The sequence below is a fragment of the Eucyclogobius newberryi genome, unplaced genomic scaffold, assembly GCF_026437365.1.
Source record: "Eucyclogobius newberryi isolate DKJ021-1_F unplaced genomic scaffold, fEucNew1.0.hap1 SCAF_2, whole genome shotgun sequence".
In the NCBI taxonomy this organism is placed as follows: domain Eukaryota; kingdom Metazoa; phylum Chordata; class Actinopteri; order Gobiiformes; family Gobiidae; genus Eucyclogobius; species Eucyclogobius newberryi.
The window spans coordinates 17883989-17911544 of record NW_027315834.1 but is presented as its reverse complement, the minus strand read 5'-3'; the positions used below and the strand labels follow the sequence as shown (position 1 = coordinate 17911544).

Genomic DNA, 27556 nt, shown 5'->3' with positions numbered 1-27556 from the left:
AAATTGTTTGTTTTCCCTGGCATTTATTTCCTCCATAACAAACATAAAACATACACAATTTTAAATACAAATAACACTTTATTGGTTCTAACAGTTAAGTTCAAATGAACAAAGACCTTTGTTTTTCCAATGAAATTAGCAAGAACGTCCTTAACGAAAGCAAATACCAATGTATATTTTGCCGAGTGGTTCTACTATTTAACATCGGTTTACCAATAACTTCAGCGTGAGGGGATGGTGAATAACAAATGACTTGACTTGTATACCAATGATTTTAATGGTATGTAGTCAGTTTTTCGAGCGGTAAAATATAAGTACATGTCTGTAATTTGAAACTTACTTGATGTGCTGAAGTGAGAGATTCCATCACAACATCAAAACCGCAATAAATATAGCACTTGCTGATTGTTTTGAATCACAAACAGGGCATTGACAGGTTTGTTTGCTGTCATTTAACAAAATATAATGCAAGAGATTGTGTATGATAAACCAGATTTTGTAGGTCCAAGCCAATACAGACTAAATTAATTGACCATGTTAAAATGTATGCCAACTTCAGCTTGATACATTCAAAAGGCATTTTGAATATTGCCGAGAAAAATGCCAGGAGAAAAACTCATTGAGTGAGGCATTAACAGTGGCATCGTGGTTGCTTCACAGTATATCATGCAGTTGCATAATGAATCTTCAATTGTCACGACTTCTTGAAGGGAATGCTTCCATACAAGTTAAACTGTATCAGGAGCTGTACATAATTATCATTCCTATGGTAATTGTATATTTTAGGAAGCCATTAAGAGTGGGAAGTGATAAGTAGTAAAACCCATTTGACATGCATATGAATTCAATCTGAGTCTATGATGATAAAAATTGTACTATGAATATCAGTTTTAATACATTTTCATTTTCTGGCACAAATGAGCTCCCATAAAAATATTTAAAAAATAAACCTGGGGACTTTATTTACATTTTCTTAACATCTTACTCTTATTTACATTTTATGTCAATTTGAAATTAATATTCCTTTTTTTTATTAACATTTCAGAAAGGCAGACCAATTACAGAGTTTTGAGACCAAACTACTGCGAATGGTGATAAACTAAGCATCTTCGTAAACATTTAAACTGGGTGCCACCTCAGACATTCCCAATAGATAATTAGTGCTTTAAGCACTTGATTCACTTCAGAACATGAAATTAATCATACTTTCTCTCAAAGAAAAACAACTTGGATATGTTTTAAATAAATACATTTCCAGCCCTTGTTTTGTCCACTTTGCAGCATCAAACACATTACAAAAGCCTATGTGTTGTACTGTAGTTCTTAAAAAGTTTTGACTAGAATAAAGCTATATTTGTTAAATCCTAGAATGTTAGGATAATTGTTCTCCCAGGTTTACTTCTACAAGTATCTTCTAAACAAACGTCACTTTCCACATTGTTTTGCCCTCACCAGAGCCTCTCTCAGACCAAGTCAGTCTGATTCGTGGACAGCTCGTCGCACTGGAGGGCATTCTCCATTTGTTCATCTGTCATCCCAACAGACTAGACTGTTTACGTTTAAGTGCAGCTCAGGATGAGTTGAGTGGCAATAAAAAACACATGTGAAGTGTTCCTTTAGTCATAATGATCCTTAATATTCTACAGCCTGGCTTGTTGAAAAAAGGCCTGTTGAAATAAAACCACACAAGACATTGGATGTGTAAATATAGTAACCAACTGTCTAGTATAATCTTGTTTGTACTCAGTAACACAATTCTGACCTTCAAGTAGGTTTTCAAAAGTTTGACATCAGGTTCTTGCAACACATGACACAATTCCTAGGAATAATATTAAAAACAAAATGAAAACATCCCACACATAAAATACCCAATTTGTTTAACCAATATGATTGTTCGATCTAATGGTACCTGTGATATTTCTGGAGATACTCGAAGAGACGGCAAATACTCCTGTTGAAGGAACTGAATAAACTCCGGCCCCTGAAACATCAATGACAATCATAAACGGTGATTAGTTGATTAAACAACTAGTGAAAGACTTTATTTTTCTAACTTTACCCGTTTGAGATGTATCATTTTCAGGGTGACGGCACACTCAGACAGAGTCTACAAAACGAACAAAAAACTAATAGGCACAAAGGAAACACCAACTTTGAGCTGTATTTAAAGCAGAAACTTACAAGGACCGTCTGTGCATCAGAGAGGTCAAAGGTCGGTTTAAGAGGAGCCATGAAACATGCAGGAACTATGTTTTTGTAGATGAACTCAGGGAAGCCCACCATGCCATCTTTTCCCCCTGAGAATAAAAACGATCATGACTTAATAGAAAATGCAATTAAAAAACAAAACCATTCTATTACTGCATTACCCCACAGCTCCACTAGTTTTGAAAGGATAATGAAGCAGGTTTTTTGAGCAATTGGGTCAGGAAAGTCAACAGCCCCCTGGATGATTGTGAATACAACCTGCTCAATATTTTCTGCACCTAAAGAAACCCCAAAACAAAATAGAAAATGTTAATTGAACGTTTGCAATTCAAACTATATTCATGCAGTCAATATAAATACAGAGACCAATATTGATATTGACAATGTGCAAAGACACTTTAGAAATATACTGAGAAATGCCAACACCACTTTTAGCCACCGTTTATGGTCAATGTAACGCACCCTGATTGGCCATCACCTCGTTCATTCCACTCCCTGTTACAGTCTGAATGAAGCAGAAGTAGCTTCTCCTCAGCATCTGCTTCTCCAAGGCAGCAGCTTGGTCATTGTCCTCGGCTGGTCGGGCCAACACCTCAAAAATGGCAAGTACAAGTGGCATGAAGATTTGCTGTAGGAAGGGGGACACCTGCCTCTGTCATGGTGACGAAAACATGGGTCAGTAATTACATAAAGTTGAGTCGACAGAAGGTTTTATAACATGAGGGTTCACCTTGAATTTTGCAGTGATTTGGCTGATAAGTGGGATAAATTCTTGCAGGTCCTTTGCCTCACAATCTTTGAGCATGTGTTCAGAAGCAGATGGAATAAAGGGCAGCACCTCCTCTTCCATGCAGATGATCATTCTATGGAGGAAGGAGCGCACAGAGCTGCGCAGCACTCCTCTTTGTACAGGGCAGCTCAGGGCAGGGAGAAAGGTTTGGAGGCAGTCTCTGTAGACCTCAGTGCAGCCACATTGCTTCACCGTCTGTTTGTTACTGAATGCTTTACTGGTGCGACTTAACAAAACAATACACTCAATAAATACAGACACATTCAATGATTGATATGACACTACATCCAACTCATACCTAACAAAGCCAACAGCATGGCTCAGACAGTCTGCGAGGGAAACCTGTCTCTCCTCCTCCGTCTCCTGCAGGAGTTTGGCAAGAAGCACTCCAAAAGCCTCCATCAGAGGAGTCAGCAGGCTCCTCATCATTGCCTGTTTCCTCTCCACTGGACTTTCACCATGAACAATCAGAATGCCAGCGGCCTCAAACATAAACAGCTGATCATCACTTGTCAAATGTGCAGGGTAACCATTTTCCTAAATTATGTAAGAAAAAGGGTTTCAGGTTTTCTTCTACGATTTACATTTAGAATTCTATATAACAAAATGTACCATAATGACATGTATTACATACAGGAGGTGCAAGCGCGAGCAGGTCCTGGATTCTGGTCAAAATGTCCTCAATGAAGGCATTCATATGTTTACTGTTTTTGAAATGGGGATCAAAAAGTTCAAATCGATGTGGGCTACATTTAAAACTGAACTGCAATAGAGACTTACTGCAGAGTTTTGATGAATCTGGAAAAGAGGTAAGCTACTCGACTGCGAACTTTGGGACTGTTGTGTCTCAGTCCTCTTTGGTCCAGAAATGCCATCTGCACAAAAACACTAGTGTTAAAAAATAGGAAAACATACAAAATTGGCAATAGGCTAAAAGTTTCTCTTACCAAAACATTAGGAATGTGCTGAGGCTCCACAATGAAGAATTTATCATATCGCACTACAGTCTCAAAGAACTCTAAAGCCACTGAGCTGTGTTGGTAACTGCTCACACCACACGACACCAGCTACAGTATTGAAAAAGTAAGGTTAAGATGTTCCTGAAATATCAGGAGTGTCCAAACATATTGCTCATCAAGAGCTTTGTGTTGAAACATAGCTGAAGCAGGGTCAGAATCATTCAAAATCATTCAAAACAGTCCACTACACCTTCATGTGGACTAGAAAACTTAATATCAGGTCTGACTCATACCAAAATGTTTGTTATTGACGTTAGGTGCAGTAAAATGTACTACTTTGGCACCAGGAAAAGGGTCAAGACAAAATGGGCCACAGTTTAGACACCCCCACTTTAGACAGAGGACTCAAAACTTACTGTTCTCATCATTTCCTGAAGAGCATTTGTCTTTGCTGTATCTCCAGAGAAATGTGCACCATGAGATGCAGGCAGCGCCTCTCCAAGCATATACACCAGCCTTATAGCCACTTCAACCTCCATAAATGGAGCGGTCTGCCAGTTTCTATGGAAAAAAAGAAACTGGCCTGCTCAAGTTGAATGTCAATGTCAGTCAAAATGGTAAAAAGAGAAATGTCTCACTGCATGGTGTTGGTGAAGACTCGACGTACAGCCTCCAGCAGCAGCTCAGGGGAAACCTGAGCTAAACGGTCCAAAAGCATCTTCATCTGTTTCCGGTACTCCACAAACATGGCTTCATCTTCACCTTCATTCTCAAAGTTGTACTCATCGTCATAGGTCAATTTTTTCATAACTGCAAGCATTATTGCCTGTAAAAAATAATTGTTTAAGACAGTAAAAGAATACATTAATTAAATCAAAAACTTGCCTCAATATTCGCCTTCTGTGGATCTGTCAGCTGTGGAAGCTACAAGAATACATACACATTATGAGCCTTTAAAGAAGACAAGTATTATGTTCAAAGAAAAAAAATGAAATGCCCATGCTCCAAACCGGTGTGCAGTGTTATTTGTTTAGTATTAGGAGTCTCATTATACTTTGAGTCAAAAAGCTGAGCTCACCTGTTTAAGGACATGCAGGTAGTCATAGCAGAAGCCCACGATGTTTGCAGAAATATCATCATCCTCATGGACCAACAGTTGCAACAATAGTGGCACTTTGGCTTCCAAAGCTTGGAGTGTATCAGCTGCTTCTTTTACGTTTCCAGCTTTTGCCAACTTTGTCCAACTCTGCACCAAACTCAGTCCCATGCCATTTATCAACCGAGAAAACTTTGCCAAAAAGTCTACATCCTCCTCCTAAAAAGGTACAAAAAAAAAAGTCTTAGTAAGGTTTACATGAAAATGAAAAACCGTATGACAGAACAGTCAACACTGCGGAGAATAGTGTAAATATGTACACCAGGGATGATTCTGGCATACAGAGCAGCTGGTTAAAAATGTGTCATAAGCATAATTTGAATTAAACAGCTCAAAATATTCATGTTTCAAGTGGCCTCATCCACAGGATTTACAGCATGTGTCAAAAGTTTCTGAACGAAATCAAAGAAATGAATAAAAATAACATAGTTTTAGCTAATTGGAAAACAGAAAATAATTGTAGACCCAAAATGAAAAAATTTCACATGAAAAATGAAATGGTTTTTGGGCTTACTGGTAATCAATTGGTCAACTTCAAAAAGCGATATTGAGATGAAGGCGCTAAACTGGGACTAGATCCAAACTCAAGCGGAGCAGCTCTGGTTCAGGCCGGGCTCAGATGAAGGAGTAGAGAGTGGTGTGAGGTGGTTCGGCCTGACCAGTGCTTCCCAGAGGTGCGAGAAAGACGAGCCACTACGGACAAGACCTGCTGAACCAGGCAATAGATCCGTGCTACTGTAACTTGAAACTTGAAATCAGTTTTAAACCTTGAAAAAAGCACAGCCTCAATAAAAGGAGAAGTCCATAGGATTGCTAAATTACATTAATTTAGCAGTGTGTGTTAAGATTACCCTAAAGACAATCAGGGGAAATAAGTTTTGGTTTTCCTGTGCAGTTTGGGGTTTGTTTGAAGTTGGCGTACATAAGGGTTGTGTTAAAAAAATATATACAGCGATATATTGTCACGGACTCGGTCTCGATTAAAAAAAATATTGTTAATAATGTTTTAATATTTTTGTGACCCGGAGGCTTTACTAGACAGGAGGCCAGGGTGAAGTGGGGGATGGCAGAGAGTGGAGGACACGCAACCAACAGCCACAGTCGGGACCCGAACCCACGACACTGCGGCCGGCCGCACCCAGAGCCTGGCATACCACTCGACATTAATTTATTATGAATTGTCCAGGCAACCATTTAGAAGCAAACTCTTAAAGAGGGGGACACTGTTACCGTCCTGCAGGAAAAGCAGAAGCTGCTCAATCTGCCAGAACCCAAGCTAAATGACTGACGTGCAAACGAGGTGGAATAGTTCTTTTGATATGCGGTCATATGCGGCCATTTGCTGTATGAGCTGCGCTCCTCTCGGCAGAGCTGAGAAGGAGCTGTGGACCTATCAGCAGCTGATCTCGCTTGTGCATAAAATGCTGCTGCAGCATGTTCAGACCAGGCCATGTTTCTTTAGCAAGAAACATGCAATACTTTACTAGAATGTGTTCCATATGTTTCTTTTTAGATCAGTTGGTTGGATGTATGAAGCATATTGGATCTATAAATAAGTTCTTTGTGGATAAACATGAAATTTCATACATTCTCTTAGTACCATTTGGTAAATTTTTAAAGACCCTTTTTTCAAAAATTGTATCGGAATATATATGTACTGGCAATACCCAGTCTTAGCGTACATGGTACATGGTACACTACCTCTGGACTTGCAGTACGGTTCATGTCAATATTTATAAAGTTTAAAGTAAGAATCAAAAGAGTTTTGGTTGTAAACCACATGCACCAATTTGCCCGTACAAACGTTTGATAAATGAAGTCCAGTGGGTTTTTGTGCTGACAAGGAAATAAAAGCCGCTTCCTTGAGAAATACACAAAAACAAGATATTCATATTTACAATTCTTTTTTACCTGTTCCACAATGAAGAAGCCTGCAGTTTGCAATACTTGGCTCAAAGACTCCACCAGTTTGGTTTTGTCCACTGGATCCATTCCTTTATTAACTATTTCGAACAAGCAGTCACATGCTTCCTCTCTGAGCTCCTCCATGGACATTTGACTCAGCAGCAAATTCACAAACCTAATAACATATAGAGAAATAATCTGTCAGACCCATGTTCATCCCCATTAAACATGGCCTTTCTAATCTACAACTAACCGGTCATTGGCGATGAGGTTGAGGTCAATCCAGGACACATAAGAGCCCACCACCTCCAAACACAGACAGGTGAGCTCTGGGTGTGACTGCTGGTATGTCTGCAGAATCTGAAACCATGACTCCACCAAACTGGGGATGCACTGCTCGCGCATTGAATCTTTGATTAAAATATTTCGGCGTGTCTCCTAAAGCAATAAACAGAGCACATGAAAAGACCTGCCATAGAACAAGTCCGCCATTATTTTACTTTTTTTAGGACCGTCAATTAATCCCAATTTCACCTAACTTGATATACAGATGTTTTAGGATTATTATTTCTCAACTGAAAACATAATTTTTTGTAATAATACATTCATCTTATTTATGAATTGGTGAATAGTTCAAAACTAATCAACAAGTTCCTTCACGAAATGTACAAAAGACAAATACTGAAATTTGTATACAAAATTGTAACATTAAAATGGTTATCGGTTTTACATTTTTGGGTGGTAAATGCAGGCGACAGACGATGATGCAGAACCAGGTCATGAATGTGGGCTTTTTAAAAGATAATTTGGCCCACATTCTAGAGCAAAAATAATTCTTAGTTTATTTTTAGCAAGTTGCAAAAAATAAATATGGATATTTGGAGAGGATGCGCATCCGTAGTTCACAACGGAGCTAAACCAACCTCCTTAAAGTAAAAGGAGACGGTAAATGGACCGCTAAAGAAAAAGAAAAAAAAAAGAGAAGACTGTGGTCCTCTACCAAGTTTCAGAGCAACCATGATCATAATAGACTCCCTATAGGCTCATCCTGTGATATTACTTAAGAGATGTTAATATTGTTACTTTCCAGGTGGAAATTGATATACAAAATAAACTGGTGAGGAGTATTTAGTTGACTTGCCTCAGGTGAGTGCATGATGTCGCGGTCGACCACCTCCGCATCAATGGCCATGAGTGTTCGCAGGTAAATGTCAACGCCATGAGGATTTGAACCGACAAGTGACAGAATATCAAAGAAGAATTTAGGCCACAGAGTTAAGTACTCCATGACAAATGTGAGGGCCAGCACTTGAGCGGCCTTGTTTCTGATGAAGGATTTCTCAGGTTGAGGTCTGATTAACTGCACAGAGAACAGACACCGATGTTCAGCTTTACACAACGCATTAAAAATTTATCACAACTTGTTTAAGGTTTGACATTTCATGAATGCACATTTAATAAAACTAAAAAATGCCCCATTAATGTTTATGGGTCTCATTGATAAATCCTCGATACATGGAAAAAAAAGATTTGAAATGTACATACAAATAGCTCTGGCATCACAGGAGACATTTACTGATCTTCAAGTTAAGTCTAGACCCACTGTACACACTATGCACAGAGTCAAGGCAACGAGACGATGGGGCAAAGAGTTGTTGTTTTTTTACATAATTTTCTACAGAATAAATTAGGTAAATGCTAAATTAACAATGTATTTTTCCCCCCCACTAAATTTCTAGACTTAATACTTGATGAGTAAGCGGGTTGCTGCCTGTCACCAGCCAATGACAGATGATGCAGCACTGTCGGTGCAGAACCGGTTAGTCCAGTATTTATGAGCTCTGAACCATTCCCCCAAGAAACTACCTCTTCAGGCCAATTTGCTATGAAATCTTTTCTGATCAGTGAAAAACTGGCGCAGTATACGGTCATTATCCACTAATGCACTTTACCGTACCTGACACTGGAGCCACTTCATCAGACACTCTCTGATGAGCTGCTGTTGAGGAGCACTCAGACCAGCATGCCTAAACAAACAGAAATAAAAAAATAATGGAACAGATTTTGATAAAGCCGTTTAAATAATCCATTGTAACATGTGAATGAAAGAGTTATTCATTCATGTTCATACCAACTATAAAATTGTAACAGTAACTCTGATTAAAATTGGACATTCATGCGTAATATTATGCTTTTCCTCTGATATTGAGAAATAAATCAATAAAATGTATAAATCATAATTTTACATTTTGTTACTGCAAACTCCTTGTTTTTATGCTAAACGTCAAAAAAAGGGTCACGTTCATCACCTTCAGGATCCTCGAGGCCCAATTTTTTAAAAAGGGCAATAAAATACACAAATACTCAGACCTCTTCATCTACTCATAAATGTAAGTAAATCCTTGATGAATTGACATATTTCTAAAATGAAAAGTGTCAAGAAGAAAACTTGAGCTAAATCTATTAGAGCCAAACATATGGACAACAATGAACAGTAATGTTTTTGTTGCATTACTGTGTTTTGAATAGGAGAGAGAGAGAGAGAGACATATATATATATATATATATATTTTTTTTTTTTAGAAAGAGTCGTCACCTTCGGGACCCTCAGTACCCATTTTTAAAACGGCCATAAAATCCAAATAGATTAATTTATTTTTTCCCACTTTCAAAACTCAGATCTCTTTATCCACTTCTACTCCACACAAATGTAATTTTAAGGTAAATTATTCCAATGAGGTGAGCATGTGCGTGCGTATCCACATAGCTCTATCTGTTTAAAAACCATTGCCATGGAAATAAGTTATTTGGTAAGCTTGCGGCATAGTACAGGGCCGCAACATTGGACATTTAAAAAATGTATTAAGTGGGAATAGGTTCAACAAAAAAAGAAAGATGTTGCATCTGATGTTAAAAATTATTAGCGCCAACTTACCTGAACTTAATTTGATGTTCCAAAACTTGAAAACAGAAAAACTTCACGTGGTCATCACTTAAAAATAAACAAATGCATAAACATTTTAAAAATGTTTTACATGACTATAATGTTGAAAATAGCATGTGCTTTTTAGTTCCAACTCACTTATAAATTCCTTTCGCAAGGGCTTCTGCACACACCTCCCAAGCATCGTGAGACTCCTTCAACTGCTCAAAATATGCCATAGCCTAACAAATAATGATAAAAACATGGATGTGTTCATGTGTACAGTGCATTTTCATATTGTACATTAGATTTTTGAGTACTTTTTTATGTTAAGGAGCTAAAATAGTACATCAAATTAAGATGCAATATAATACACTGCTGCTTTACCACAGAGGGTACACTTACCCTCTGCCTGTAGCGGGCGTCGGCATTGGGATTGAGCCCCAGGAGGGCCTGCTCGTCCATGACAGCAGTGACAGACTGGCAGGCCATTGGTGTGTTAGCTGTGGTCTGCGGTAGAAACACTCCTCTCTTCAGGTGACAGGATCTCTCGCATCTGCTGACACAGATCAACTGATTAAGATCATCACGTCTTGAAAGTCTATTATGATCATTATCCATTTTATAGCCATCATAGCCTTAAATAATCCAAATAAATAATAATAAACTTCTCAAGAAACCTCAAATTTGAAAAGCTTTGTTCAGTTTGGGTGAGTCTGTCATTTGACATTTTGGTTTCACCTCTGACCATTTTATGAATACATTTTACCTGCTCAACACATTGAAATTAAACGAAAGTTTGCAAGCACTCAGCTTAAAACACCAATTATTATTATTATTATTATATGATCTGAGCATTACACCCTACAACGCTCTTATAATAGAGACATGTTTATCACTGTCAATGCGGGTGACAATTAATAAACATAAAGTCAAGACAACAACTAACTTCACAGTTAGGGTTTAGCTATTAGGGCAGCAGCACAATACATTGTTTGACTCATGTCCAGCCTGGATGAGGCAACATGGCAGTAATATTATAAACCATATTTGCAAGAAATCTGTTGTTGGTGTAAACATGGGGTGGAGAGTATTGATGGTCGGGAAAAAATGACCACCCTTAAAAAGTTGACAACTCAGCGCTACTACAAGCTTCAAGCATCTGAAGCTAACTGCAAGCTACTACGGCTAAGTTATGCTAAAGGTTAGTTTTCCAGATGACGAAATAAAGCATACTTTGCAGTCCGTAAAGCCATAGTGGCAAGCAGTAAATCGGACGCAGTACGCGTTTACTAATATGGAAACCTTATTTTTCATTCCGCGTGCACCAGGACTAGCATCATTAACGTTATAACTGTTCGTCCAGTTACTTCATTTACATCACCGTTCTGAAACACACTCCAGCACCGTTAAGCATTTTGTCACAATAAAGTTTTTATTATGATACATCCGATGTACATACCTTAATGAAACATTAACGCATCAGTTGCCTTTGTTTCTTGTTTAAAAAAAAAAAAACATCTAAATCATGAAGGAGTTGTCTACGGTAGCTCGCTTTTTAAGTCACGCACACAACGAGAGCCACGGTGCGGCGTGTCCACTCGTTTAACATCCGGGTCAGGCAGGAAGTGGTACCGCATCTTAGCTCTCAACCATGGATCTATGACACGGATCTATTATGATCTATGATCTCAACAGATCTCTTTTTGGTTCAGAAAAACATGGCCGAAAGTGATTTAATATTTATGTTCAACATATGAACAAAAGATTTGCTGGTGATGAAACTGAGTGTGACCCTATGCAAAGTTCTACTATTAAAGATTAAAGATTTTAACTTTGTGTTTATAACAATGTAATTTTTTCCTGGAAAAACCACAAAGGTAGTCGATGGATATTTCCTCTTCTTTTATTCCTCAATGAATGTGTTCACAATTGTTATGACGATGACAGCACACCTCTCGATTAAGGCCAGTATGATAGCCACACAAAGGACACTTGAATAACCACAGATTGTAAGTAAAATGTGGCACTTATATGTCGTTTCATAAAAGCTCAATGGGGACACATACACACGGGGTCAATCATTGAGATAACAGACAAAACCTGTTGCAATAAATAGTTCCCAGAGCAAAAAAACATTGAGACGCTCCAAATTAAATAACTCTACTTTCATTATAAAAATGTGCCGTCACTGCAGGTATTTCATTTGTAAAACCAAATTGAACAGACTGTTACTTGAAGATTCAGCTTCTTCAAAATTGGAAACATTTCAACTCTTTGTACAATAATTTGTATGGATATACACTTACCCTCAAGTCAATTTACCGCCTTTGACAAAACGGTGAAATCAAAACAAGGGGCAAAAAAATAAACTGTCAAATTTGTAATAAAACAGCAGCAATTGGAATGTAGCCGTGATTAAATATCAGAGCCTACTTGAGAATTTGTGATATATCAAAAACAAACATTTCACAGTATAACCATCAAATTACTGAAGATGAACTCAGTTCAAATGTGCATGTTATAAAAACAACTGGTTAGGTCAATGTATGTGAGACCGGTGGGGTTTGACTCCAGGAAGGGTCTGGGCAGAGGTGGTGAGATGTACTAAAAGGTGATTGAGAAAGGTTTAGCCTTTTTTCTCTTCCAAGAGTTTCAGAAGCTCATTGGCATCTTCCTCCGTCTTGACACGTATGAGAAGTGGGATCGGCGTATTGGGGTTTTTGTCATCAATTATAGGATTGGGAACACACACAAGCATGACATTGTTCTTGCCAACCCTGGAGCATGGTTGGGATGACTGTAGAATTATGTTCAGTAGTATGTTTCCTGTGAATAGAATATGCAGATAATGAGAAACACACAATATTTAAAATGAATAACTAAATAGGTTTAAAAATCATTCACTTGTAAAGCATTTGCCAATCATTTTGGTATTGTGCAGAGAGATGTAAAAAACAGCAGGTGGAGCTATTCTCACACACAACCATCAAATTTGCTCAGTCATTCAGAAAAAATGTATTATCTAAATAGAAACTAAAATACAAAGTGCAATGTTTATCAACATGGTACAGGGGGTAGTAAATGTACATAAATAAAATATTTTACCCAGGTTGGTGTCAGCTCGAATTATCATCTGAGTTTTGTTTTCTCCACTGTGTTTCAAGTGCAAAGTTCCCACTCCCTTTTCCTTAAACTCGGAATCTTTTTTGTAGAACATTTTACACCTTGAGTTGAAAAAATAATAATAATTGTCAAGGAACTGCAGTCAATGTACACATTGGAAGTATTGCATGATGTGGTACACAACATCCTTTTCCCCTGATGCTTACTTTTTGGAATAGAAAGCATCTTCCTCTTTCACTTCTTTGACTTCAGGTTTGGGTGGCTCTTCAGTTTCCTTGTCTTCATTTTCATCTACAAGACAGAATAAATATCTTGTTAACGTTTAATTGAAGTTCAAACAAAACACAGCCTAATTTTCCCTGAACCTTTGGAAAGCCCCTGGCTAAATACTACCTCATCCATTGAAAAACTCTCGATTGTCATTAAGCAGATCATATTTTAGTTAAACTAAATTCATATGACCAGGACGGTCAGAAATGTTTAATGCAAGTAAAAAACACAAGATACCTGTTTGTGGTGTGTTTTCACTTTTTGGTGCCGCAAAGGACAAAGTTGGTGGGGAGCTTCCTGCTCCAAAGAGGGGGCTCTGAGTTGAAGTACTGCCGGAGGAAAAAGAAAAACTGGGAGCTGTGGACTTGGATCCAAATGAACTCAAAGCTGTACTGTCCACCTTCTGGCCAAAATTAAATGAAACGCCTGTGGGAACAGATGTGGTGGTTTTGTTTTGGGTCGACTCATCAGGCCCCTTCCCAAATGAGAACAAAGCTGTTGTTGGACTTCTGCTGCAAGAACTGAAAGAAGCAGATTGAGCAGGAGTGTCTGCTGGGACAACTGGCTTCTCCCCTGAGCTGACGTCAGAAGCTCCGGCAGCCCCATAATTCTTTTCAATGCTGGTCAGATGTCGTTCATAATCCCTGAAGATGGGGTTCAGATCACACAACGGGCTGTCATTGACATGCTTGGTGATCCAGTCCCGTACAGAGCAGTTAAGAGCAGTGAGCTGCCGACTGTACTCCTTATAACCGGTGCTGCTGCTGGAGCCTGCACTTTGAGCTGGTGTCAGGGAAGAGCCATTGGTTTGTTTTGCAGTGATGTCAGCACTGACACTAGAGGAGGCAGATCCATTGAGTGCTGAACACAAAGAGAGTGCAATTTTAATTTCACTGTCAAAAGGGGGGTGAAATTGTATCACCTACCCCTCTCAACAGATTAGCATCGTTAGAGCATATAGAGTGTATTTGCATAAAACTACATTTTGTACCAGTTGCAGTTGTGGAAGTGGGAGGTGAAGAGAAAGTTCCAAAAGAAGGGACGCCGTTTCCATTGCTCAAACCTCCAAAACCTTTGAAACTGCTGCCATCGCCAAAGCCCGAAAAAGAAGTTGGTTTTGTACTTGGTGTTGATGGCGTCAGAGAGAATCCCTTAAAACCTTTGAAGGAGCCACTATCTGCCTGCCAAAAATATGTATATTAAGAAATCAGTTTGTATGCTCCGTTTGACAACACAAATGTATAGTATAGCCAAAATTACTACGGAACGCTGCTGAATAATGTGTGTCAACGTTTCAGAAAATGAAATTGCAGAACGAAGTAAGAAAAGAGCAGAGGTCATGACATGGGGAGAAATCTGGGGAGCTGTGAAACCTGGACTGACAGAGCAATGGCCTCATGCTCAGGAGAATTACTCAAATATGCATGAATCTAAATACAATTTCTAGTGGTTTAATGGGGGGGATTAAAAGCTCCAAAAAGTACATTTTGTATGATCGAACATATTGACTGCAATACTTACCTCTGATCCAACATTTCTGCGTTTAGCCTTTTTAATAGGACGATTCTTTAAAACATCATCACTCGCTAGAGAAAACATCCCAGCCTGGTAAGCAGATTAAAAAAAATAACATAATAGAAACATGGATTACTTTTTATTTTTATTATAAGGCCAATATACAGTATATATTAAAAAAAAAAAAAAATACAAAAAAATGATAGGTTTTAAATTACTGACCTCTTCTCCCTCTTCTTCCTGATCCCAGTTTCTGTCGGTTAACTCTTTGTCTGCAATTCTTTTGGCCATACCTGAAACTTTAAACAGATATCCATGGCAATAGGTTTGATGGATTTGAGGAATGATCCAAGCATTGGTGATTGCTACCATAGTTCTATTCATGGGTTTCAGGCAAATATTCCTTTTGATGGATTTTGTGAGGACCTTTACTCGTTCAAAATATGAATTTAGATTTTTAGTGTGCCATTGTTATGATAACGGGCCTTCGTTGTCATGCCAAATCAATCAATCAATCAATCCTTGTGCATGAAACCTAACTTTTGAGAACATTTTCACACTCAAATTACATTCCATTTTGTTTTTCAAAATTGCTAATTGCTATGACAACAGTCCTAATTTCTCATCTCATGATTTACACAATGCATATTTTTTGCTTCTAGCTAGCGTTATGTCTGAACGTAGCTATAACTGTAATGGTTGTGGGATTTCTAAGAGATAATCTAAGAAACAGGACCATAAACGCAAATCTTAAATATTCGCAGTTGTGTTAGAAATGATTTACAGTCGCAGCGATCAATATTTTAGCCGAATTACATTAGCTTGTATCGCTGTTAGCTGCTAAAGCTAAAGTCTATGGTAAACGCGAACGAGGTTAAACACTGACGACAGTTTCAGTTTACATCGACCGGAAAATCACATACCTTTTCATAAATTGTTACTCCAGGAATATGATAGATATTAATTAACGCAAAGAATGACTCTCTGAAATGCTCTGTATTTGGACTAACCGCTCGTATCTCTCACACCGCCATTTTACATCGCTGCATATCCGCATGTGTTTGCGCGGCCCCGTACTGAGCATGCGCGATACAATAACCTGTTTAGGGACTTGTAGTCTTACACTCATGGTTGTAGTCCGTTCGTATACGTCCATGATTTGCTCCTGTTTGATTTTCTCAGATGCAAGTGTATGTTCGTGTGCTCATTCTTTTGTAGTAACTCAAACGAGTTTACAGTATTATTGAGTGGCTTTCATTATTTCCTTTAGATTATAGCCAGGCCTGATAAAAATGTGTAAGATAAAAGACTGTTTCAAGATCAGTTGAAAAGAGATACATTTTATCTCCAACTCCGTATATCATTGTATGGCAAATTAAATACATCAAGTTATTTTGATATACAAAAGTATAGCCTAAATGACACCTATATATGATACTAAAGACCATAATTTTAGGATGTGCTGTAGACTACAGAGAATTAGACAAATGCTTGTGAACTGTAGGAATAAAGAGATGCAGGAATAAAGAGATGCAGGAATAAAGAGATGCAGGAATTGATGGCTATTTTCCAAGATTTTGGAATCCCAATGGGCTTTGCCAAACAGAAACAGGTGCTCGGGAAAGTGGGGAGCAAGCTGTGGGCTTCAGAGGCCACAGGAGACCTTTGACCAACTGTCAAAAAGAACATGGTGTGACTTGTCAGAGAAAAAAGAAACAATTAAAATGACTTAACTATCTTAGATTTTTATTTTTTAAATGCATGGGTTTGCAGCACTAACTTTCATATGTTATTTGCTTGTAAAATAATCAGAATACTTAATTGAACCTACATCATTCAGTTGCTTTATCTCAAATATCTCTTATCTCTTTAACACAAATAAAACACAGTACCGCCACTCTTAATTGCATGTAGCAGGTTTTGACTATCGACTAATCTAAGAATTTACTTTCTATATTCCAGGTCCATAACATGCATCGCACACAAAACCACACTTGTCTGCGTCTCATTTAAGATAAGAGATAAGAGATAAGATATTCCTTTATTGTCCCACATGGGGAAATTTCATTGGTGCAACGCAGGAAGATACAGAGGTAGATACAGAAGAAAAGAACAGATCACTTATAGGAAGTTTGAAAAACAAATTTCACTCTCTGCCCTCCGAACCATGACACAAGAATCTCAGAGACAACAGAGAAAAGCAGAGCATTAAAAAAAAAAAAATAAACATTGATTTATTTGCCAAGGATTATTCATATTTTCCTTTCCTTATTCTATACAGTGCTGTGCTCTTTTTAAAGAAGCATGTGAAATTTCATCCACATTCACTCTAATTGCCTGTTCAGCCAGCATGTCAATTAACTTTTACAAATAAGGCTATAATTAGCATGAAATAATTGATAGGCTCTGTGAATAGCAATTAGTAGTGAGAAATAAGAGGCCACACACTCAAGAACAAAATTGACTGGCAGTGGATTCTTTTACACTTTTTGGGAGAGGTGGGAGATGAGTGAAACCAGCCACTGCCAATCTGGACGATGTAAAATTAATTAAATGAATACAAATGTTTGGGGTTAGGGTATGTGTATGTGTATGTGTATGTGTATGTGTATATATATATATATATATATATATATATATATATATATATATATTGGAAACTAATAAAAATCTCAAAACATTTGTGGGGGCAGCAGCACAATACACAGTGGCAAAAGACTGCATATTTTTACTCAAAAGACTTTTCTCACAGATGTTTCTGATGGAGCCCACCATCAGCTCCCTCAACTAGAAAGCCCAGCAGAGGATGTACTTCCTGCGGCAGCTGAGGAAAGCCAAGCTGCCAGCGGAGATGATGGTGCAGTTTTACACGGCCATCATTGAGTCCATCCTCACCTCCTCCATCACCGTGTGGAGGTGAGACTACAACACATTGTGCTCTCTGCTGAGAAGGTGATCGGCTGCAGACTTCCATCTCTGCAGGACCTGTACGTCTCCAGGACTCTGGGATGAGCAGGTCGGATCACAGCCGACCCTTCTCACCCGGGACATTAACTTTTTGAGCCACTCCCCTCAGGCAGGAGGCTACGTCCATCCGGACCAGAACCTCCCGCCACAAGAACAGTTTCTTTCCCTTTGCTGTTGGACTCATGAACACTTCCTAACACCTGTCACTAATTTAATCAATAACTCACTGCACTGTTCACTTTATGCACTACATCTGTAAATGTAACTGTAAATGTTGTGTACATACTAAGCCAATTTTTATTTTTATCCTATGGTAGATTTAAATTGTTTTGCTTAATGTGTGCTCTTCTTGATTTGATATACCGTAGGTTGTTTTATGTTGCACCGTATCACCAAGGCAAGTTCTTACGTTTGTGAATTCTGTTCTTTGACAATGGCAATAAACCTTTTTTGATTCTGATCTTTATCTGTGTGAAACCTTTTAAGCTAAACTTATATCCAACAAAACATTATTTTAATATACATTTATCTGTATGGGAGCATGTGTATATTCCAAGAGACTGCTTTAAAAAAAAAAAAAAAAAAAGTTCAGTTTTACACATATTTTATGTAACCAATATTTTATTGGCATTACTACTACTACTGGCATTTAAAACGCTTAGATGTGTGAAGGCACATACTATATAATGTGCAAAAAGGCAGAATTAATTGAGGGGAACGAGTGTTGTCTCCTGCCAGCTCTCAGACTGTGCTTAGCTGACATTTGTGTCAAACTCTCATTCGTCCAAAGACTCAACCCTTACAAATGTCAGAGTATCTTTTCATCAGCAGTATGTTCTTGGCTTCACTGATGAAGACCTGCTGATATTGGAAAAGATCTCAACAACATTGATGCCATTTAGAGTAAACAAATAATTGTGTGTGATTGAGGAGCTATTTGTTATTTTTAAAAAAATAATGACGGTGATATTTGAAAATAAAATCCTATTTACTGTGCCGCTCGTGGTCGAGTTGATAGCATATAGTGAGTTTGAATCCGGCTCTCAACATTCGCCAGTCTCATTCCCATTTTCACACTCGTATAAAGCCTGCAGGCCAAAAAAATCCATAATATAACATTTTTCAAAGTGTAATATATTACTCAGCTAAATACTGATTATTGAAGTAGTAAATATGAACAAAATAACCTCTGTATTACCTCTGTCCGTGGGTAAGGAGGTTTTGAGCCAGTTAAATGGAGGCTATACTCCCCCCCTCCTATATAATATTATATGATATAGTAAAATAAAAAGTCAGTAATCTGACATGTGTGTATTTAGGACAAGTGCAGCTTAAAACCCTTGCATCTTGAACCCAAAAGCCACCACAGAGAAGACTTCAGGAGTTTCACCGTTGAGCCGTGAAATGAAAACTAGCAGCTGATGTAGCAGCAGACCTGGATTGTGTGGGGGAGGGTTCGAGCAGGCAGTGAGCAAAGAGAGGCAGAGAAAAGAGGGGGGTGGGTGAGCGGGGGACTACTTTCTGTCAGCGGTGCAAGCTGTCCCCCATCTGTAACTTTATTTTTAGGATTTATGGCTTAGTTCACCATAATTTTACCATAAAGTTCCAAGAGAACATAGGAGGCCTGGTTATTGGCTCTGTCCATGGTGCTACTTTGATCACGCCCTATGCTGTGGAACGCGTTTTGACTGTATCATTTTATTACAGTCTTAAATGTATTAAGTAAGCATATTGTTTTGGGAATTGTTTTCTAATTCACAGCAATGTTTCTCAATCCCATCAACTCTCAGATCACACATTGCTGCGTAAAACCACTCCCCTTGCTTCTGTTCATTGGCTTCTGTTTCTGTCATTCAGTTACGTCATCTCTTGTTCAACTCCTCATAGGTCTACACTCCCATGTCCCTCGTCCCTCTGGGAAGACTGGCCAATAGCAATGACTCTTGTGGGCCGAGGTGGGCAGTGCAAGAAGGGGTGCTATCAGTGGTCAAGCTGTCAAAAGAAGGGAGAGGAGAGATTTGGTGAACATAAATGCCACAGTTAGCTATTTATCAGATTTTGTATTTGAATGTCGCACTTTATAAGTTATGATCAGGGTTCTTTGTTATCAATCCTAAACTATAACAAAAAAATATTATAGACGATGTAGACTATTAAAGGCTCTGTCAGAAGATGCGTCTTTATTCACATGCATGTGTGTGTTAGTTGAGCTAATGGACAATATCTAACACTTTATAAATAAAAAAAATAAAAAATCACGCTTCTTTCAGGGTTATAAACATGTATTCTAACTTTTAATATGACTATGTAAACATTCTAAACCTAAATGAATTCATCGTGGACAGCAATGTTTTATGACAGCTGCGTTGTGTTATATATTGTGTTCTAAATTATAGACAGTGTGATCCATATGGACAATGTTGGATACTTTTGAAATGTTCTCATTGCGCATGCGCAGTCAAAGCTCTGGGCTCCATCCGGGAACTTGAGAATTACCATTGACAGCCAAAGCGCTACTTTTCTCCAGGCAAAGTGAAATCAAGCCGCGGACTCAGACAAAATATAGTTCCCGTTTTTCAACTTAAATTGACCAAATAAGAAGCCAACTTACTTTTCCAACGGACTCTCCGGCTTACGGACGTAAATATGAAAGGATATGCGCGCGGCCGAAGACATGTTTGCTCTGTTTGGATCACTTTTTGAGACAGGCGGAAAGTGGGTGATCCGTCCTAGCTTGTAAAAGAAGCGAGAACTTGCCTTGCAGTCGGAGTAGTTCTTCTTTCAATTGTTATTGTCGCTTTAAAAATCTTCAATTCACTTTAACTTTGTAACGATCGCATCGAAAGTGGGAGAAAAGTGATTTTCTATCCGGAACATGGAACTACAGGGCCTACAAGAGGCGTTGAAAGTAGAAATCCAATGTCATCAGGTAAATGAAACATCGTGTTATTCTATCCTTATTGGCGTGAGCAAGTGAGAGCAGATATCTGACGGGATGAGAGCTGAACACTCCGGCTGAATAACTATGCGACATACCGCTTAAAATGTCTTATAATGTCTGTCGGTGTCACGACGACCCTCCACGTCTCATCAAGTGTACTTTTCACTCTACTTTGTCTATCTATCGCTGTTCTTTTCTCGAGCAACAATAATCTGGAGTAATGATGCGGCGGTGTTGTGGTGATCGGGACGCGACCTGAATATTTATGAGGGGCTAGAAATGGATCGTTGTGGTTAAAATCATCGCTTTGTTCGTACCTTACGTAGTCTAAGTAACTTGATGGACTTTCATAACCTTGGTATGCTCGTGTCGTGTAACTAGTTGCACAAATTAAGTCATCTTACGCCATTTGTGTTTGTTATCCTCCATCGAGGTTTCAAACGGGGCAATGAATTGGGGAGTATGCAGAAACTTTATCAGCTCAAATCTCTTGGACTCAGCGTCACGGTTTCTTTTATTGATACTACAACATTTAGGAGCATTTTGCGCATTTACGAGTTGTACATAATTACTTTACATCATATTGGCCTGGTAAGTTTCCTCGTGTTAAACTGACATTTCATTACATTGCTTCGCTTGAGTGATAGAGGGCTCACGCTTGAAGCTTCTTTTTGTCAAAACAACTCCATATATCAGCCTATCTTTACTTACATTCTGTCTGTTGTCGTATCAGAGATTTAAGTCATAGGAAAAGCATCCTTCCTTAGATTTGACGTGTTGCTCTTATGGCTTTGCGTTCTGACTCCGTTTTGTATCTCAGGCTGTGAAAGTTGTGCAATGAACATTGAACTGGTTGAACATTTTAGCGTCCATTTTGAGTTGGTCGACATATTTCTGGAGAGTAAGGTTGGGTTGATAAAAGGAAAATAGCTAACTATCCCGTCAAGACTTTAAAAGTGATGTTCGGCCATCTCAGTTTATATGTGAGTTATTATTGATACCAAGATGTGTAAAGTGTGTTGCATCGCGAGGGTTTTGTTACTTTATACTTAATCGGCCTGCGTTATTTCTTGGAGGTCACGTGATTCAGTCTGTGATTGTGATTCGCCCACGATCACGCTTTCACTTTTTTATTGCCTCATTTTAACATGGGTGTCCTACATTAACTTCGAAGCAACAGAAGCTCGTCTCTGGAGCTGTTCTGTCTGAAATCAGACGGAAAGCAGCTGAGTTCAGGACCTCGGCCAGCTCCGCGTGCAGCTGCACCGCTCCTCGTGCAGCTCCAGCTCTGCTCTCAACTTCCGAGCTTTACTGCTTTGTTTTGTCGGATTATCATAGCCAACTACTGCAAACATCATTAACCATTCAAAAGCTGCTCTGTTTTTCTTTTCTTTTGAGAAGGCATTAAAGTCGAGGTTTGTGCAGCGATTTATTGTTTTATTTTTAAAGAAGGAACATGAATAATACTCAAATAAAAACAAGACAAAATAAATGCACACAGTTTTGTTTTGATATGGCGATCTTTGTTTTATTCAGTCTGACTATAAACGCTTCTTAATTGTTAAATAGTTGTTTGTGTGTTCAGTTTTATAGTGGAAGCTTCCATTTTGAAGAAAGGGGTGGCCTCCCTCTTCCCCTGTAACATGGAGAGGAAAAGTCTACAGAGTTTCATACCGGAGGAGGAGAAGGAGGGGGGGATGGGCCCCATTCATGCCTAACATTACCATTTTGATTGCTTTGATGCTGTTTTTGGTTGGAGGGGGAGGGGAGTCCAGGAAAGAGGGAGCTAGAAAGCCCAGTCAGCACTGCATGGCAATGTTTTTAGTCTCTACTCACCACAGATTTCTTTCTGTTCAGCAGCTGATTGTGACCCACACATTACACAGCATGTATGAACCCAAAGTAAATTAATTCCAACGAACACAAGACCAGAATTTTGTACTAAAGATATTATTTTAAGTAAAAGTATATTGAGTAAACACGGAAATCCTCCTCATAATAAACTTTTAAAGAGTGACTATTTTCACATTGCGCACCAGTCTTGGTCTCATTGCATATGTGAATATTTCTTCCTGTAAGGGAGAGCCTGGAGGTCATTTCATGGTCACAGACTGAGCAGGCCTGAGGCTGACAAGCTGAATGGATAAGTTTTACTGCCAGAAAGAACAGTTGGACAAATGCTTTACTGATGCAATGTTGGTTTAAAGGCAGTACTTTACTTGGGAGTTTATTCTGTCACAGTGAGTCGAAAATGTTTAATACCAGTCTGATAGTGAGAGGAGGAACACAGTCTACACTCTACTGCTGATGGATGGAAACGCAAATGTTAGTGAATCACTGGGTGCACATCTGTAACAGTTAGTGTTCGGCAAATGTTCTTTTCCTTCTCATTTGAGCAATATATTGTTGACATCAGCCTCCCCAATCTCAGAGTTTCAACCCTTGAAACACTATAGATTCACTAATTGAAGTGTTTTCTGCTCAACTTGCTCAGCATTGCATCATGGTTTCTTGTTTTTGTTCCTTTTTCTCAGGCAAAAGCATTTGAACGGTTGTATTGAATCAAATAGTTTTAGAATTTCAATCCATGCATGGTGCATACAACGGTTTTTGGTTTGAAATATTGATTGTGATAAGATCTAATTGATTCTGTATTGCTTAAATAAAATTGCAGGTGTTGCAATTTGTGTCCAAATAATAGCATTATTTTGATAATTATCAGAATCATTGATTATTTATATTTGTTCAGGTGGATCTCGTAGCCTTCAAAACGTAGTTAATGATAGCAGTCATGAGCATCGAAAAAAACACTGGGAGATATTGCATTTAAAGTCATATACTCACTGTTTATCTATGGAAAGTAGAACCAGTGAATAATCATTGCCAGAGCTATATGGTGCTTATCATAATGCATAAAATGTCCCAAGAATGTATGAGCTTATTATTCGTCAACGGAATGAAAAAAAGCCCTTATTTCATATGCATCTGTATAAATCTTAATTCAAATAAAGCTGTTTCCACTAATAACTCAAATTAAACTAAACTGTTGTTTACAGTGCATCTCCTTCAAACAACATTGGTGATACCAGTTTTAAGCCTAAATTAAACAAAGTTTGTATCATCTTATTCCTAACAATTAGTTATTGGTACCATTAAACACTTCTGATTTACACTTCTGGTAACACTTTTCTCCTGGTACTAAAAATATGAATATAATTTTCTCTATAAATATATAATAACTCCTTAGAGACATTACCTCTTTGGCTATCAAACTTACCTTCCAGTTTCCGTAAATAAAGCAGCAAAGCTACAATGAAAAAGTATTGGTGTCATAAACCAGGTAACATTTAAGTGTTTATTAAGTAACCATATTTAGTTTGTGTCTGTTTTTGTTTATCATTTGACCGGCCCTGTTGCTGTTGCCGTCCCTCATCCACAGGGTCAGGACCACTGAGGGTACAGAAGGTATCATGGAGCAGAGTAACGTTACTAGCAGCAAATGGCACCAAATTCTCCAAATCCCAGAGCGGCTCATTACACACTCCTGCTACTGGCGATTTTATACAACAGGATCACAGTTTCCTTTGGAAAAGTATATTTGCAAGATATATTCAGCCCTTTAAACAAATGTGCAAGTTTGTCTTATGTTCAGACGTGACCTGTGATTAATGTGACAGTACTAAAACATTTATACTTAGGAAATAAATTATAATAAAAAGCACTATTTTACTAATATTTGAGACCATTCTAAACCTATTCAGGAAACATCAAATGTAGTCCTGTTTATGTAATTTCTTTCTGCGTGGTTACTTCAAATGAGTAACGAGTTTTGACACTTTCAGTTTCAGTTTATTGTAGTTTATTTAATTAACAGGGACAATGTGCAACTCATTAATCCCATAAAATAAAGGTTTTAGTTTGTTTTCAGCTGCAGCCAACGAGACATGTCATTGTCTGGACAGTTTTATTTGTATCAACAAGCCTTTGCAGTAGACACAGCCAATCCTGAGCATTATCAAACATGTAAGTGAATGGAAAAATCCAACAAAACCCTGACCCATGAGCAATGATGTGTGCATTGATGAGTGTGTTGAGCTTTGACTGAGCTCCAATAGGACAAACTAGTGTGAAGTATCCGTCTGGTTCAAATGTGGACCTTTTAGTTCTCTCAGGATTCACAATGAACACAAATGGAGTCCAATTCTGCAACAAAAGAAATAAGGACTGAACTGATATCTTAAACTTCTGTTCCAAGCACCTGAGCTCATATTAGGATATATTTGGCTTGATGAAAAGCTGAGCAGGTCCAGGTTATTTCCCCCAAATTCTACTTTGCATTGTTATTTCAAGAAATTTAGGGGAGAATAGTTCAGATACTGAGCTGCAAAGTGAGGTATTTAGTTTGGGCTCTGTCCTGATGGTGATGGTCTTGAATAGAAGACAGATCTCTTAGCTGCATTTGTGCGTCTTCTGTTGCTTCTGGGCATAAGACGGCGAGAGCTTCATACGTAGCAGCAGCACAGCACCAGTCAACATGGGTTAATTCATTGTAGCCTTTTTGCTCCAGTGGCCTCAGCTCGGCCACATCAGCACTTTTCTTACAGTCTCTGAAGTGACTGTTTGCCTCAAGTAGAGGCTTCACACAATGCCCCAAGTGCAGACAAAAAGCAGCTGTCTACACAAGTATGGATCCAAAACAAGTTTGTGGGGTGCACACTGGGTAACTCCATTGTGCACCCCACAAACTTGTCTTAATCTTTGGGCTTCTTAGGTCCACAGATTAATCTATATTCTGGAAGCAAGTCACATAGAGCATGGGTGGGGATTTGTGGAAACTGTTCAAGTTATCTTTGTCTATTTGCAGCAGATCATTGTTTTGTCTGGAAAAATTAAAAAAAATGTATTGTTAATGTTGTAACAATGTTACATGTGTAAGTTATCAGAATACAGCTAATGATATTGCTGTTGTCAGATATATTTGGTTATTATAAGGCTTAATAGCACACATTTCTTTTAGGGGAACAATTTTACGTAAAAAATAAATTGCTGGCAGTTAATATGAGCTTACTGTCACAATATGTCATACTTTATCTACATCTTCAAAATATGTCTGGGGGTCAACGCGTTCTGGCGTCAGGATTTAAACAGTCCTAATAGAAAAGTGAGTGTGACAGTTGCTGTGAATAAGCCATGCATATAGTTCATATTCAGGGCTCGTTCTGCTGACTGACAACATGAAGAATGTCTTTGTGTGGAGAACGAGACTAGAGAAAATCCAATGACAAGTATTGGAAAACGTAATGACTTAAAGTGCACAATGTCGTTTTCTGGTGGAGATCCCGCCACCTGCATTGCCTGGTGTAAAATGTAATGTTGGGGATTGAAGTACTCGTGATAAGAGAAGCCCATAAATGTAAAATTGTAGAGAAGGCCAGAGCTCAGTGCAGGAATTAGTGTCATACCTGGAATGTTCCACAGTATGGCATTCAATAGCCACATTTTACCTGGCTACAGGTGTATGCGTTTCTTCATACATAGCAAAGTCCATTTATGATCAGCCTCTCTTCTGTCAGTAAGATTTTAAGACACAAAAGTGGACTAAAAATCACATGGGAGCGCTGCCTGAAAGGTGACTATATCCACTTTGTGACTTGAGAAGCCTTTATTAAAGTTTAGTGGCTGTTCAGGACAGGGGTCAGTGGCTACTGTCCCACAATGCCATGGTGCACTGTCAGCTGACAGACCTGATTAGAATGCACAAGTCTATTCACATCTCATTGGTACTTTCGTCTGACGGTTCCAATGACAAAAACATCCATCTTGTAGGCAACTAATATATATATATATGAAGGTGTATTAGGGCACTTATAGGTGAAAGAAAAAAATAGCATAGAGCACCTTTGAGTTTAAAGGTACAAATATAGCCATTTTGATTTAATAAACACGCAAATGTATTAGGATTTTAAACTTTTTAAAATGTGTCTGAAATTGTCATATTTGCTGTGCATGTGGAATGGAGGAAGTTGGTGGTTTTGGATGGGGAATAATGACATGGCTGTAAACTTAAAACATTTTTTGTGTGACTTTTGCCTTTGTTAAACCACGATGATGTAGTTTACAACTAGCAATTTGCCAATTTAGGTTATTTTTTGGACTTTGAGAATTATTTCGCTGTAGGCGCTACTGTGTGGAAGATATACACTTGGACCTAAACTGGACTAAGTCTAGCCAAGTTGAAAGTATGAATCTCTCACAATCTTAACAGTCTAGACCAATGTTAGTTTGTATCCTATAATACTGTGAAAGCCCAATATGATGAACTGAGGAGGATCGTTTCCTTCTCCTGTCCCTGCTGACCTGGGCTGTGGGATCTGGAATGATTAGAAAATGAGACTTTACTTTATAGTGAAATTACATTTTGTATAAACTTTTGAGTTAATGCTAGCAAGGTTTATAAAACATTTGCAAAGATTGACAGTAACAGAAAGAACTTGTTTTGTATAGGACATTGGCCCATTCCTCCGCCTTCTCTGACTGATTGCCCAGGCAACCCCAAAATATCTTTTATTCCCCATTTAGACCCCTTTTCACAAACAACTGCCTCATGCTCCAGTGAACTTGTTGTGCTGGGCAAATTATAAGTGTGTGAGGAGCAGTAGAGGAGCTAGAGCATAATTAATTACTCTCACAATTACGGTTTATTAATACTACCACCAACACAGGCCTATTGTCAGACAGCCGCGTGGGCTCGACTCGACTGGAGCACTGCTGAATCAGCCACATCACAACATCCTGA

At 38.5% G+C, this 27556-nt stretch overlaps 3 protein-coding genes across 4 annotated transcripts in view; 1 reads left to right on the top strand and 2 right to left on the bottom strand.

The window, feature by feature from the left end:
* Nucleotides 1–1147: 1147 nt before the first annotated feature.
* Nucleotides 1148–11458, bottom strand: xpot (exportin, tRNA (nuclear export receptor for tRNAs)). The gene is made up of 24 exons (XM_072453923.1): nt 11404–11458; nt 10347–10500; nt 10101–10183; nt 9954–10010; nt 8976–9045; nt 8160–8378; nt 7272–7456; nt 7025–7193; nt 5036–5272; nt 4843–4881; nt 4596–4783; nt 4374–4518; nt 3946–4065; nt 3779–3873; nt 3633–3702; nt 3297–3535; nt 2939–3224; nt 2671–2860; nt 2370–2486; nt 2182–2297; nt 2060–2107; nt 1910–1981; nt 1763–1819; nt 1148–1667 (listed from the first exon to the last, which is right to left on the bottom strand). The coding sequence occupies exons 2-24, from the start codon at nt 10431–10433 to the stop codon at nt 1641–1643; spliced, it is 2916 nt and encodes a 971-aa protein (XP_072310024.1). The 5' UTR covers nt 10434–10500; nt 11404–11458; the 3' UTR covers nt 1148–1640.
* Nucleotides 11459–11831: 373 nt separating this feature from the next.
* Nucleotides 11832–15928, bottom strand: nup50 (nucleoporin 50). Its single transcript, XM_072453921.1, has 8 exons — nt 15776–15928; nt 15075–15151; nt 14859–14942; nt 14329–14518; nt 13575–14198; nt 13274–13358; nt 13050–13168; nt 11832–12770 (listed from the first exon to the last, which is right to left on the bottom strand). The coding sequence occupies exons 2-8, from the start codon at nt 15141–15143 to the stop codon at nt 12571–12573; spliced, it is 1371 nt and encodes a 456-aa protein (XP_072310022.1). The 5' UTR covers nt 15144–15151; nt 15776–15928; the 3' UTR covers nt 11832–12570.
* Nucleotides 15929–20412: 4484 nt separating this feature from the next.
* Nucleotides 20413–27556, top strand: part of phf21b (PHD finger protein 21B) — a 40461-nt gene continuing 33317 nt past the window's right edge. For both annotated transcript variants that reach the window (XM_072453917.1, XM_072453916.1), the window contains exon 1: nt 20413–20748. In XM_072453917.1, the coding sequence (XP_072310018.1) occupies nt 20695–20748 (54 nt within the window). In that variant the 5' untranslated portion in view covers nt 20413–20694. The remainder of the gene's footprint in view (nt 20749–27556) is intronic.